This window comes from Cibotium barometz, chromosome 44 (assembly GCF_041138505.1).
Source record: "Cibotium barometz isolate CiBa-2024 chromosome 44, ASM4113850v1, whole genome shotgun sequence".
NCBI classification, from domain to species: domain Eukaryota; kingdom Viridiplantae; phylum Streptophyta; class Polypodiopsida; order Cyatheales; family Cibotiaceae; genus Cibotium; species Cibotium barometz.
Window position 1 is genome coordinate 16291598 of NC_141089.1, and position 12138 is coordinate 16303735.

Below are 12138 nucleotides of genomic sequence, written 5' to 3' on the forward strand. Positions count from 1 at the left end.
TACTCTAGTAAATGAGCCTTCTAACCTTAGAACAAGACACTCTAAGGTATCACTAAGGAAATCACACTAAGAATGGATGTTACATCACATATCTTCTAACATGGAGGAATTGAGTCAGATGGGAGTGTGTGTGGTGTCCGAAGGTGTCAGTCGTCGAAGGGCTGAGGATAGCTACAGAGTTGATTGGTGTCCTTGGAGGTAGGATCTTAGTGTCCTGTAGTTCTAATCCCTTTACATATTCTTCTTGTGTGTGAGCTGGTGGTGTTATAGAGGCCATTACCCAGCATCCTCACACCGTGTTCACAACATTCCCCCCCAAATGGTGGTCTCCATGTCCAAGGTGCTCATGGTTGAAAAATTTACCAAAACCATACAAAATATGTCCAAAACCCCATGAAATTGATCATTTCTCATCCATTTGATGCTTGGTTTGCTTTCAAGCTCACCATAGCTAACGTCTAAGCATCAAATTTAAACATTATCCATACTTGCATCAGAATTTTCAGAAAAGTTGGGAAGAATCAAGAAGTTCAAGAAGATCAAGAAAATCAAGAAAATCAAGAAAATCAAGAAAATCAAGAAAACTCAAGAAAATTCAAGAAAATGGATCAAAGGCATGGGCTCTGATACGAATGAAAGAAAGGAGGGAGGAGGGACTTGTTAATGTGGAATCTAGACACATTAGACATCGTTTACATGAAGTCTAAGGACATGGGAGGAAGAACTCCATTAAATCTTGCTTGAGCTTGCTTGAGCAAGGCTTAGGTTTGAATTAGTAAAGTGGTTAAAAGATCCTACAACTTGGGCTTATAATTGTCTTATATACTTTTGCCCATGTTCACACACACTTACTCCTTGGCCCCCACATTTGGCCATGCACATGGTGCCCTTTTGGCCCTTGGCCCCTTTACACAATCTTGTCCACCACGGTCCCCTTTCACCAAGTGATAATGCTCTAGCTCTGGCACTTTAGTACACTTTTGCTCCTCTCTCTTCATTTTCACCATTAGGTTTTTTGGACTAAAAAGGAGACTTCTAAGGACTTCCTCCCTCTTCCTTAGATCAAAGAAAAGTACAAAAGAAAGTATAAAAAATTAGCACCCTCTCTCTTCTCCTTGAATTTTAAAGATTACATTTGGGTAATATTCAAATAGATTAATCCATTTGTTTAACAATATCCATTTCCCAAATGGAATCCAATGTCATCAAAGAATTTGAAATCTTAAAATGAAATTTTGTATATTTCAACCAAAAATTATATTTTTCTATATTTTCCTCCCCAAACAACCTCCTACAGTTTTGCAGTTCCATCATTATGAGGTGGATTTGAGTTCCATATACTTCAAGTAGTAGGATATTTAAAATTTTACCATCTAGAATTTAAAAAAATGTATTTCTTTTTACTCACACATGTCTTTATGCTTCTAGTAGAGTGTTTTTGTAGGTTCTTCTTGAGTATTTTTATCTAAATTAACGTGAGACTAAGGTAAACTTAAATTACTGCATTGAGCCTTCACTCCTTGAGTAAGAGATTTTATCCTAGAGGAAGCATACCTACTATATCTTTAAAACCCAAGAGTATTATATTGAGCCCATTAGGAATGGCCATCCCACTCGCATAACCACCCACCCTAGGAGTAGAGCCCAACACATGGGTGGCTGCAAGATCAGGGTGCCTAGTTTTGGTTACTTGGGCACCCTCGAATTATCTTGAAAATATGCACTTATTTACATTTAGTGTCTTGTCTCTTAGCTAGCCAAGGAATTTCTTTCCAAGGTATTCTAATGAAATATCACATGCAAATTAGGGAACCTAATAATATAAAATTACATGTAAATTTGGGTACCTAATGATATAATCCCATCGAATGCTAGATACTTGCAAGTCCTCATTTCCTTATGTAAAGAGTCAATGTATAGCTCATGTATTAGATTTGGACTTCTAGATATTATGCCCTTGAAATGCTAATAACTTTTACATCTTAACTCATAATTATGGGTGTGTGAGCTCACACCAACCCCATAGACTGGGCAAAAGACTAGATCCATGGGGGGATATGTCCATGGAACTAGTCTATGTAGAAAAGGATCAAACACACTAGAAAGTGGGTGGCAAAGTAGACCCGAGCTTGTGGATACTTTTCAAATAGTATTTAAGAATTGGTAACTTGGGAAGAGTAATCCAAATAGTATTTTAGAACAGGTATCTTGGGAAGACTACTCTAGATTAAAAGGATAGAGAAAATTTACCTTCATAATCAAGGAGTTAAGACATCTTGTTGAGCTTCAAGGAGCTGCTCGATGTGACATGCTTGTGAGAATTATGAAGAGAAAACATCTTGTGGAATCATTCACATTTCCTCATGTAAAGATTATTCTAGTTAGACTAAGAAGAGCTTATGGGATAGCCAAAAGCATCAAAATATTGTGATACGAGGCTCCAAGTAGGTCGCTCTACCTTTCATCACTACCAAATTGTTGTATAGATATAGGGGTAGGCATCTCACAAAAATGCTCCATGGCTATGGGGGTGAAGAAAGAGCTCTCTATGCCTAGATGGAAGTAAGAAGAGAATAACCTCCATAATGCTTCTCTCATAAAAGGCAAGAAGAAGTTAATGAGAGGGAGTAATCTACAAGCCAAACCTTTTTGAGCACACAAACCATCAACATAATCCATGTTATTAACTCCATTTGGAGGTTAACTTAGCATCTCTCTGCTACATATCAAAGGTAACAATAATGTCATGAAACATCGCTGTGTAAAGGTTGTAATTATGAGAATGGCTCGCCATGCCCAAGCCTAAGTAACTCTTGAATCATTTGGTTCATTTCTTTTTAAGTTTTCAAAACCCAAGTGTGAATAAGGACCAATTATATAAACATCGATTTCTCATAATGCAAAGACATAATCCCCCTTTGTTCCCATTGAGTCATATACTTATCTCCTTGCTCTCTTGTGTGTGTCTTTAGTGTGTGTGAGAGAGAGTTCAGAGGAGAGAGTTCTCTATTCTTGGTGCATGTTCCTCTTATGATTGTGTATATGAGTGCAAGAGTAGAGAGGAGTGAGAGGCCTTGTGAAGAGAAAGGCATCCTCTTGGTGATAACTCAAGAAAGGAGGCAAAGGATTGGAGCTAGCAACCACTAGTACAGCTTGGAGTCTTCAAGAGACATACGCTTGGAGCCAACAAGTTTCCCACGACACATTAAGGTTAGCATTATCCATTACATTTAACATTTTTGGCACCGCTATCAAGGAGAAATTACCATTCTCTTTCTACTTTCTTTATACTCCCATCATCTTCTTACAAGTCCCCTTTCCCTAGATATGGCTTCTTGAAGGTGTGTGGATAGTTGAGAAGTGAAAAACGAGTGGCTTCTTGAAGGTGTGTGGATAGTTAAGAAGTGAAAAACGAGTGGATTAGAAGAAAGGAGAAGAAAAGAGAAAAGGAATGATTGTTTTTTATTGTTTTTACATTTTAAATGATTGTTTGCATTAATAAACAATTGAAAAAGCTTAAAAAAACAAGTCATTTACATCTACATTTACATGGTGAGAGCTCATTAATCATGATGTGATTATACAGTAAACACCCTTTTGCATTTGCATTTTTCTTAATCTTTAAAAAATGAAAAGATAAGGAGCCATTGATTCTTCTTCCAATTATCACATTAACATTCATGTTACAATGGACCAAACTAGAAATTTCGGATTATAAAAATTGAGATTTCACTCCCAACCATCGATTTTTCATGAAAACTATAGACTCACGTCGATGTGATATGTAGACTACAAAATCATGCCTATGAGCTTAATCATCACAACCATGATTATTATTTGACATTCAAGTTGTCCCATTGACCCTACAATTACACATTAATTGTGCATTCCAATCAGATTTAATCTTATCTTATCTTATCCAACCGTGATCACATGATTCACGACCATGACTAATCACACCTGTGACCTACAATTACACATTAATTGTACATTCCAATCAAATTTTATCTTATCTTATCTTATCCAACCGTGATCATGGTTCACAACCATGACTAGTCATCACACCTGTAATTGATGATGTCGTTAATCGCGACAACACATCATCAATCAATGTGATCCAACTTGGCAATGTGATTGAAATTCTTACTAAAATAGTTACTAGGTAACTCAAACTTAATATACCACCACTAAACTTGTCACGTTAAAAATCATCACTATGCTTTCGTAGAGGATCACGGTCGTGATTCTTGACCCTCCAAAATCACTTTGACTGTTGAGACTTTGAGTTTCATCAAATGGAGTACTCAAGGATATTCGTGAGAAACCCCCCAAAGAGGTTACTAGTTTTGAAATCATCAGATGTATATAGGTAACTTTTGAGAGATGAAGTCATGATGTAATAGCCCTTATATAATATAATAAATATTTCAAAAAAAACCTAAATATAATACACCCAAAACGTTTTTCTACATTTCATTAAATAAAAACAACTCATGGATAGACTTATTTTTTAAGTTCTTATTTAATAATCGGAAAAAAAACCGACTTCTTTTTTTTTGGCAAGCGATTTTCTTTTTTTCTGTAGGCAAAGCACGTTCACCGCCCCTGCTTGTCTCTCCCGGTTCAGGTGACGACTGCTAGAGCTTCTTCTCCTTCTTTCAGTCTTGCCCCCTGTGCCTTCGCCCTCCTTGGCGAAGGCAGGGGGCAAACCTGCGCGAAGGAGGGCAACCGAATGAAGCTAGTTCAAAGTTTTGTGGGCTGAATGGAAAATAGCCGAGAAAGGAAAAATAAATAAAGGTAGTGCAAACCCCATCACCCAATATTGCCAGACTTATCATCCTTCTCCTCTGCTGCAACTCCTCCGTTTTGCTGCTTGTCCCAAAGCTTGCTTCCACCGTCATTGATGCCTCTTCAAATCTTTTATCTATCTAGAGTCACTCCTAGGGCAGGTTATTGTGAAACCATCACTTGTTTTTAACAGCAGTCACAATATTTGGGTCAGCAGCATTGTGCACAATATACTGAATTGTACAGCACTGAAAACCATCAATGGCTCATAGATTGAGAATGCTTGTGTGCTGATTACGTCTCTCCCCAATGTGGTATATCTTATACATTCACTTGTAAACTTTTGACAATTCTTTTTGAAGCTGGAATGATCATGCCCATCTGGGTAGCATGTGGTATATCCACTTGTCTGCTGAAGCTAGTCCACGTCAGAGAATTCTCCCCCGCTCCCCCAGTTCTTGCTGCAATCAGTTTATCATGGGCAGGTGCTGCAAAAGCTATCAGGTATATGTTATGAAATGGATACAAGTGCATCGCATGGGTAATCTGATGTACAGATAGTTTAAGGGCAAGTTTGTAAATTTTGGATTGTTACTAGTTTGAAAGCTGGTACCTATACATGGCATCTGTGATGGAGTTTGAAAGTGATATTAGTGGTTGAGGAGCTTGCAAACATAGCAGTTGCTTGGGGGCTATTAAATCCTAGCACCAGATTAGGACCAAGCATGCACTGACTCAGTATGGATACATGTTGCATGTACACGCAGGTTAACAGGCTGTTGGAGATGCATGCATGTGTAGGTTAGCAGGCTGCTGGGGCTGGTGGAGATGCATGTATACGTAGTTCAACAGGCTGTTGGGATTGTTGGGTACGTGGACATGCAAGTTGTGTAAAGGGGGCGCCCATGCATGGGCAGTCACTTTTTTAATAAACACAGGCATGGGCAGTTGGTGTGTAATGGGGTGTGCCCATTCAAGAGTGCACAAGGCACTTTTTGGCTGCCCACATGTTGGGCAGTATTGGGGCACCTTTAGGCGGTGTGTAAAGACCCTTACTTAAAGCTCTATTGAACAGTATATTCTCACGGTAGGAAACCTGCTGGAATATGCGACTTTCCGAAGCTTTCCTTCACAAAGTCCTTCAGAAGCTGCCATCGGAATACAGTAAAATCAAGCCAATTTGCACACAGCTATGTCCTACAGCAGGCCAAAAGTATAATCAAGCCGATCTGCAGAGCTATGTCCTACAGCAGGCCAAAAGTATAATCAAGCCGATGTGCACACAGCTATCTCCTAAAGCAGGCCAAAGAATAATCAAGTCGATGTGCACACAGTTATATGAAGGCCTATGCCAGAAGCTTCAAGGTAGACCAAAAGCAATTAGAGCCCAGATTCTCCCATGAAAGAAGTGATGAGACTCAGAAAAACAAGTTCATCATCAAGGGCTAAGGAAAAGGTGCTGGGTGGACATGGGAGCATCCATTTTGATCATTGCAGAAGTAATACATCAACCAGTGTACTGGCCTCTCGAAAACATGTGGGCCCTGCACAACCACGGTTGTAAAGGCCATCATCATGGATTATGAGCCCTTGACTCATGCTATCACGGGTCATGAGCTGTAGACTCCCGCCAAGGATACTTCATCTTCCTCCTTTGGGAAGGCAACATAGTGTACAGGGGCAGAGGATCTAATCTTGCCATCTTTTCCTGCACGCACAGGAGTGATACCATTCTTCCTTGGTGCCTCTGCATTCCCTGTTTGCAGCAATACTCCACCCAGGGAAAGACGCCTATTCAGTGTATTGCCATTGGATCGAAGGCTCAGACCCTTTTTGGCACTCAGGGTTTTGTGAGGACTTGGCTTTGATCCAAACAAAGTCTCCTGCTCGGTGGCTAGTTGCTCTTGCAACCTTTTCTGATCCTGTAACCAAAACACACGTAACCCTTTGTGTCACGGATGACAATTGCACAAGATTTCTATGTCTCAAGTGACAATTGCACGAGCTTCCTTCATATTACCACTGAAAGATGGACAAATGCTTTAGAGATTAATGTGGAAACACACATACCCTCATCCTTTTCCTCTCCTGCTCCTTCTCTTCCCTCAGTAAATTGTGCTCATCTAGAATATCTAGCAAGCGCATCTACATTATCACACAACAGACATCAACCATGAACGTTGGTTAGGTATACTGCAGTAGAGTAATGCACTTGGTAAGGTATACTGAAGGGTAGAGTAATGCACTGTCATTCTCACCCCATCATAGAGAAAAGGCATGCCATGCTCCTCTTCCCATGCTGTGGTTTTTGCCATCAAAGCCTCAACTAGAGCTGCAACAATGTGACAGCAAGTTTAAGCAATTCTGCATGGTAGACACACGTTGAAAGCATCAAACATTAAACAAGTCAAGAGAATAGCAATTGCCCGGTAGCTTCTGGATGGTTATCCGAGCCTTCTCCGCACGCTTCAAGTTGATATGTGCACCCCGGCTGGCATTATACCTGTTCTCATCCTGAGATATACAGACATAATGAGTCAAGAATCCGTAGATTGCTTTATAGTGATTGCATGTTTGCTGAGATAAAGTCCAGCTTAAGGTATCAGCATGTTCTTTAACTACACATGTGCATCATCAAAAAGCATACAAATTTTCCTAGAGGTGCAAAAGCATAAGGTTACTCTACCCTGTTATAATCTTCCAACCAGCTTTCGTCCTCACAGGCTGATATCCATTTCTCTATTTTCTCAATGATTTCTTTTCTGCTGAGAGCCTCCTGTTTAGCAGCAGCTATCTTCTCATCCATTCTTGCCAAAAGCTCGGAAGCATCAAACAGCCCTGCAAAATGAGTAGCAGACAGAACTCAGTACCGATTCTTGCAAATAATATAGCATTTTTGTAGCCAAAAAATGATGTAGCAAGGCACAAACCAGAGTCAATAATAGCCATAATTTTTTCATGGGATGCATCTGGGTCTGGCTCCATGTGGGCTTCCATGTAAATATCGTCTAGCTCTGCTTGCTGCTTCATAACAAGTTCATTCATTTTACTGGCTTTGAGTATATCTAGTCTCTGTACTTCATCTTCGGCCTGCATTTGGGGTAACAATTAGAGAAGGCAAATGGGAGCTTCAAAACAAGGAGAAACATACCATGGCAATTTGCCAAAATAGAGTGCGTCAGGTACTGTACCTGATGCATCCTATCAAGAGAAAGGACTCCTGGAACAGAGACTTCACTCTCCTTGGCCCCAATGATACTCCTGATGTGTCGAAATTGATGTCGCTCTTCTTGAGGGGTATCCATTAGGTTCCAAAGCTCAACCAAAGAAGCACCCAAGTCTTGGAACTGTGAGCACAAGTGTTGTAGCAGTCATTGTATTGAATTTAGTGGCACCATTATTGCCCATTTTAGGTGCTGGTGCCTTCTAAAGTACCGGAGATCATGTAGGTCCATCCAGAAGTAGCCTAGTATCTGTTTAACTTAATCCATCAAAGAACAAGACTTCACATGGTTGCTTCCCTACCTTACGTAGACGCTTCTTTCTTTCTTGCTGCAGAGACCGAACAGTCAACTTCAACCCATCAAGAGTCTCATCACTAATGCTCTTAGAAAGACCATCTGAAGCTTTAACTAAGCTTGGATGAACATCTGCCACGATCTTCATGGAATCCATACATAGGACAGAGCAGAGGTCATGGATCACGCCCATATAACCGGTTACTCTCTCTAGCCGCTCTTCCTGCAGTTAAGCATTGCAAGTAAATCAATTCCATCACATTGAAATCATGCTGTCCACAATGCCAATGTATTTTGAGATACCTTTTCTTTCTGAAGGGCTTGCAAGTGAGTGTGATACTCTTCCAGTCTTCCCAAAGACAAGTCCTGTTCCATAGCCATTGTCAATACAGCAGCATCTCCTAGCTGAGAAGAGCCTGCAATTTCAATCAATATGTTCTGGATCTGTCCCTTCACATCCGCAAAGTGCTTCAGGCGTTCTCCCTTCTTTTTTCGCAGGTGTTCTAATTGGGGGTGAACAGCAAGCAGCTGCTCCTTCAAAGTGGCAGCACCTTGCTTCTGGCTCTGCAAGCCACCAAAAACCCTGGCTTCCTTAACATAGCAAAGCCACACATAAAAGAAACAAAAACCTAGCTTGTCTGGCATAATCTGCTCTCATCAAAGCTGCAAAATTCTCCTAGCTCCCATAGAGCAAAAAATCCTATCTCACCTACATGTAGCCTCGCTCCCTAGCTCTCCTCACGTCAAAGCTTCAAACCATGGAAGCTAATAGATTTTAGCAAAGGCACCAAAGTCTAGATTGCGGGATACAAAAAAGGTATGACAAGTTGTCTTACTCTAAGGAAGCAAACTCATTGCTGTCCAAATCACCAAAACCCTAGCTTGTATAGCATGAAAGCAACAAACCTGGCCGCAACCTCAAAAACATTAGCATCACAGTTGCAAAATGCTAGCATAAAAGGCAGTAAATCCTAGCTTCCCTAACACTGAAAGGCCACAAAACTCTACCTCACCCACCTGAAGCTGCAAAACGCTGGCTTAACCCAGCTCTCCTCACATAGAAAGCTTCAAAACAAGCACCAAATGCACCACAGCCTAGCTTGCGTACTACAGAAAAGTAGCAAAGCCCTAGCTCCGTGAATTCTAACTTTCCTACACGAAGCCACAAAATCCTAGCTAACCAAACAACACAGAAACAAACCGTAGCTGTCGTACATTTAAGAAACAAAGCCATTGCTGTCCCTTAACATCAAAGCAACCAAACCGTAGCTCTTCTCCATCAAGCGCTGGCTGAAGGTTGTAAAAGTTATTGCAAGTTCTAACCTTTCCAGCAAGAGCTCGATCTCCTAGGGCCGAGATCAACGAGGAAATCTCTGCTTCTGCATCGGCGATGGCCTGGTGCAGGCGAGCCCTTGCATGGCTTGCTTGATCGACCTTTCGCCTGTACACCTCCAGGCACTCCTGCTCGAGCTGAAGCAGCATCTTGTCTCTCTCGCTGTCGCTCTCCCCAACCTCATCCCAAATGTGCTGTGAAGGGAAAAACCAAACCATCACAGAGCCAAAATCAGGCTGGAAAATAAGACCTTTCTGTAATGGCATGGGATAAGCGAAACCACAACGCACCTGCAACTCTCGGAGTAAGGAACCGCAGGTAGTATCAGCTGGGGTCTCTGTCAAAGCCATGGATTCTTCAAGAGTTCTGCCGTTAGAGCCAAAGACAAGCCTTTGATTACCCCTTTGTCTGTAGAGATTTCACAGAAACAAGAAGGTAGAAGAGATACAGTATGGCTTTCTGTGGAAATTCGATGAGAGGGGAAACGAGATCGTGGAGAGGCGGGAGGGAGACCGAGGTCTCCATAGCTGGAAATGGTGAGATGCCGTAGGCTTATCCTGTTCTCAGAAAGCCTTAGGCTTCACCTTCCTCTCTGTTTTCCTTCAGCAAACCCTAATCTCTCCGGTTCGTCAAAAACCCTAATTTTCTCCGATCTCCAGGAAATCATGGTTTGTAGGTTTTGCTCTCCAGCTGTTGATCTCCCCGTCTCTGAGTTCCGAGTACGTTCAGAAAGCCTGTTTACCGCATGTTTACAGTGGCTATGGAGAGCATGAGACAACGGGGAGTTGTCGAGACTTGAGAGAGATTCAAAACAAACCTGAAATTTCAAAAAGGAGCGCTGGCACAAACTTTTAATTTTTGAAAAAATTAACAGTAAAAGGACACATCTACCAGAACGTAGAAATTGAAAAAAATTACTATTGGACCTGCGCGTTGCTGCCACAACCAAGGTTTAAAGAAGAACGGGTTCCTCTCTACACCCATCTCTCTCTCTTTGCCCCCCCCCCCCCCCCATCTCTCTCTCTCTCTCACCCACATACACATATGCACATGACCCTCTCCCTCCCTCTCTCACGCGCACACTCTCAAATGTTGAAACTCTCTCTCTCTCACACACACTTACATGTACACACTCGCACTCTCTCTCTCTCTCTCTCTCTCTCACGTACACACGCATGCATACACTCCCCCTCTCTTCTTACACTCTCCCACACACAAGTTCTCTCTCTCTCTCTCTCTCACACACACACACACATACACACATGTAAATATTAGTACTACATGTTAGTGTATACAATATTATGTTTTAGATACATAGACACATACATATATACGCATATTTAAAAATATAAACACATACATAATTTTAATTAATTTTGATTAAATTTTAATGTGTGGCGATGGGTGGTAAGATGTGCTCACTTTTAAATATATAGATAGATATACTATACACACACATAACACATACACACGTATATATGTATATATATGTGTGTATACATATACATATATACATACATACATGTATACATATACTTATATATGTATATACATACATACATACATATATATGTATGTATAAATGTATAAATGTAAATAACACACACACATATACATATATATTTTTTATTTGATTTATATTTTATTAAAAGCTACTTTTTATTCTCTATCTCTCGCTCTCTTTCTCTCTCTTTTCACCCTCTCGCTCTTTACACCTATCTCTTTCCAAGCCTGCCCCATCTCACTCTCTTCCAAGCACACACACATAGATGCAGATGTACACACACACATATATATGTATATACATACATACATGTGTGTGTGTGTGTGTGTGTGTGTGTGTGTGTGTAAATGTATAAATATAAATAAAAACACACACATATACATATATTTTTTAATTTATATTTGTATTTTATTAAAAGCTACGTTCTCTATCTCTCGCTCTCTTTCTCTCTCTTTTCACCCTCTCCCTCTTTACACCTCTCTCTCTAGGCCTACCCCATCTCACTCTCTCTCAAGCACACACACACATAGATGTAGATGTATGCATACACACTCTCTCTCGCTCTCTCTCTCTCTCACACACACACACACATACACACACACATGTACACACCTGCACATGCACTAATGCAAACACACACACTCTCTCTCCTCCCATACAAACTATCTCACACAGAAATTCTCTCTCTCTCTCTCTCTCTCTCTCTCTCTCTCTCTCTCTCTCTCTCTCTCTTTGTAATAGAAGATATATTACCAAAATTACTTTACAAATGGCCACGTGGCTGCATGTGATGTACTAGCTTTCCCTCACTAATTACTCCAAACCACAGGTGTGGCTCAAAGTATCCTCATCCAATATATAGCCGTGTCATTCTCCACCAAATAAGCTGACCGCAAGGAAAAGACTTGCCACAATAGTAGCCCTTTTATACGACCTATGTGAGCTATAATACCAACTTTTGCATCAAATACGAAGGCATTCCTAGTTAACCAGAT

At 40.7% G+C, this 12138-nt stretch overlaps 1 protein-coding gene across 1 annotated transcript; it reads right to left on the minus strand.

The window, feature by feature from the left end:
- Nucleotides 1-6101: 6101 nt before the first annotated feature.
- LOC147613004 (65-kDa microtubule-associated protein 1-like) lies at nt 6102-10472 on the minus strand. Its single transcript, XM_086782306.1, has 11 exons — nt 9930-10472; nt 9630-9833; nt 8610-8870; nt 8314-8529; nt 7980-8135; nt 7719-7878; nt 7475-7626; nt 7215-7302; nt 7047-7120; nt 6859-6933; nt 6102-6710 (listed from the first exon to the last, which is right to left on the minus strand). The coding sequence occupies exons 1-11, from the start codon at nt 9987-9989 to the stop codon at nt 6399-6401; spliced, it is 1758 nt and encodes a 585-aa protein (XP_086638432.1). The 5' UTR covers nt 9990-10472; the 3' UTR covers nt 6102-6398.
- Nucleotides 10473-12138: the final 1666 nt, after the last annotated feature.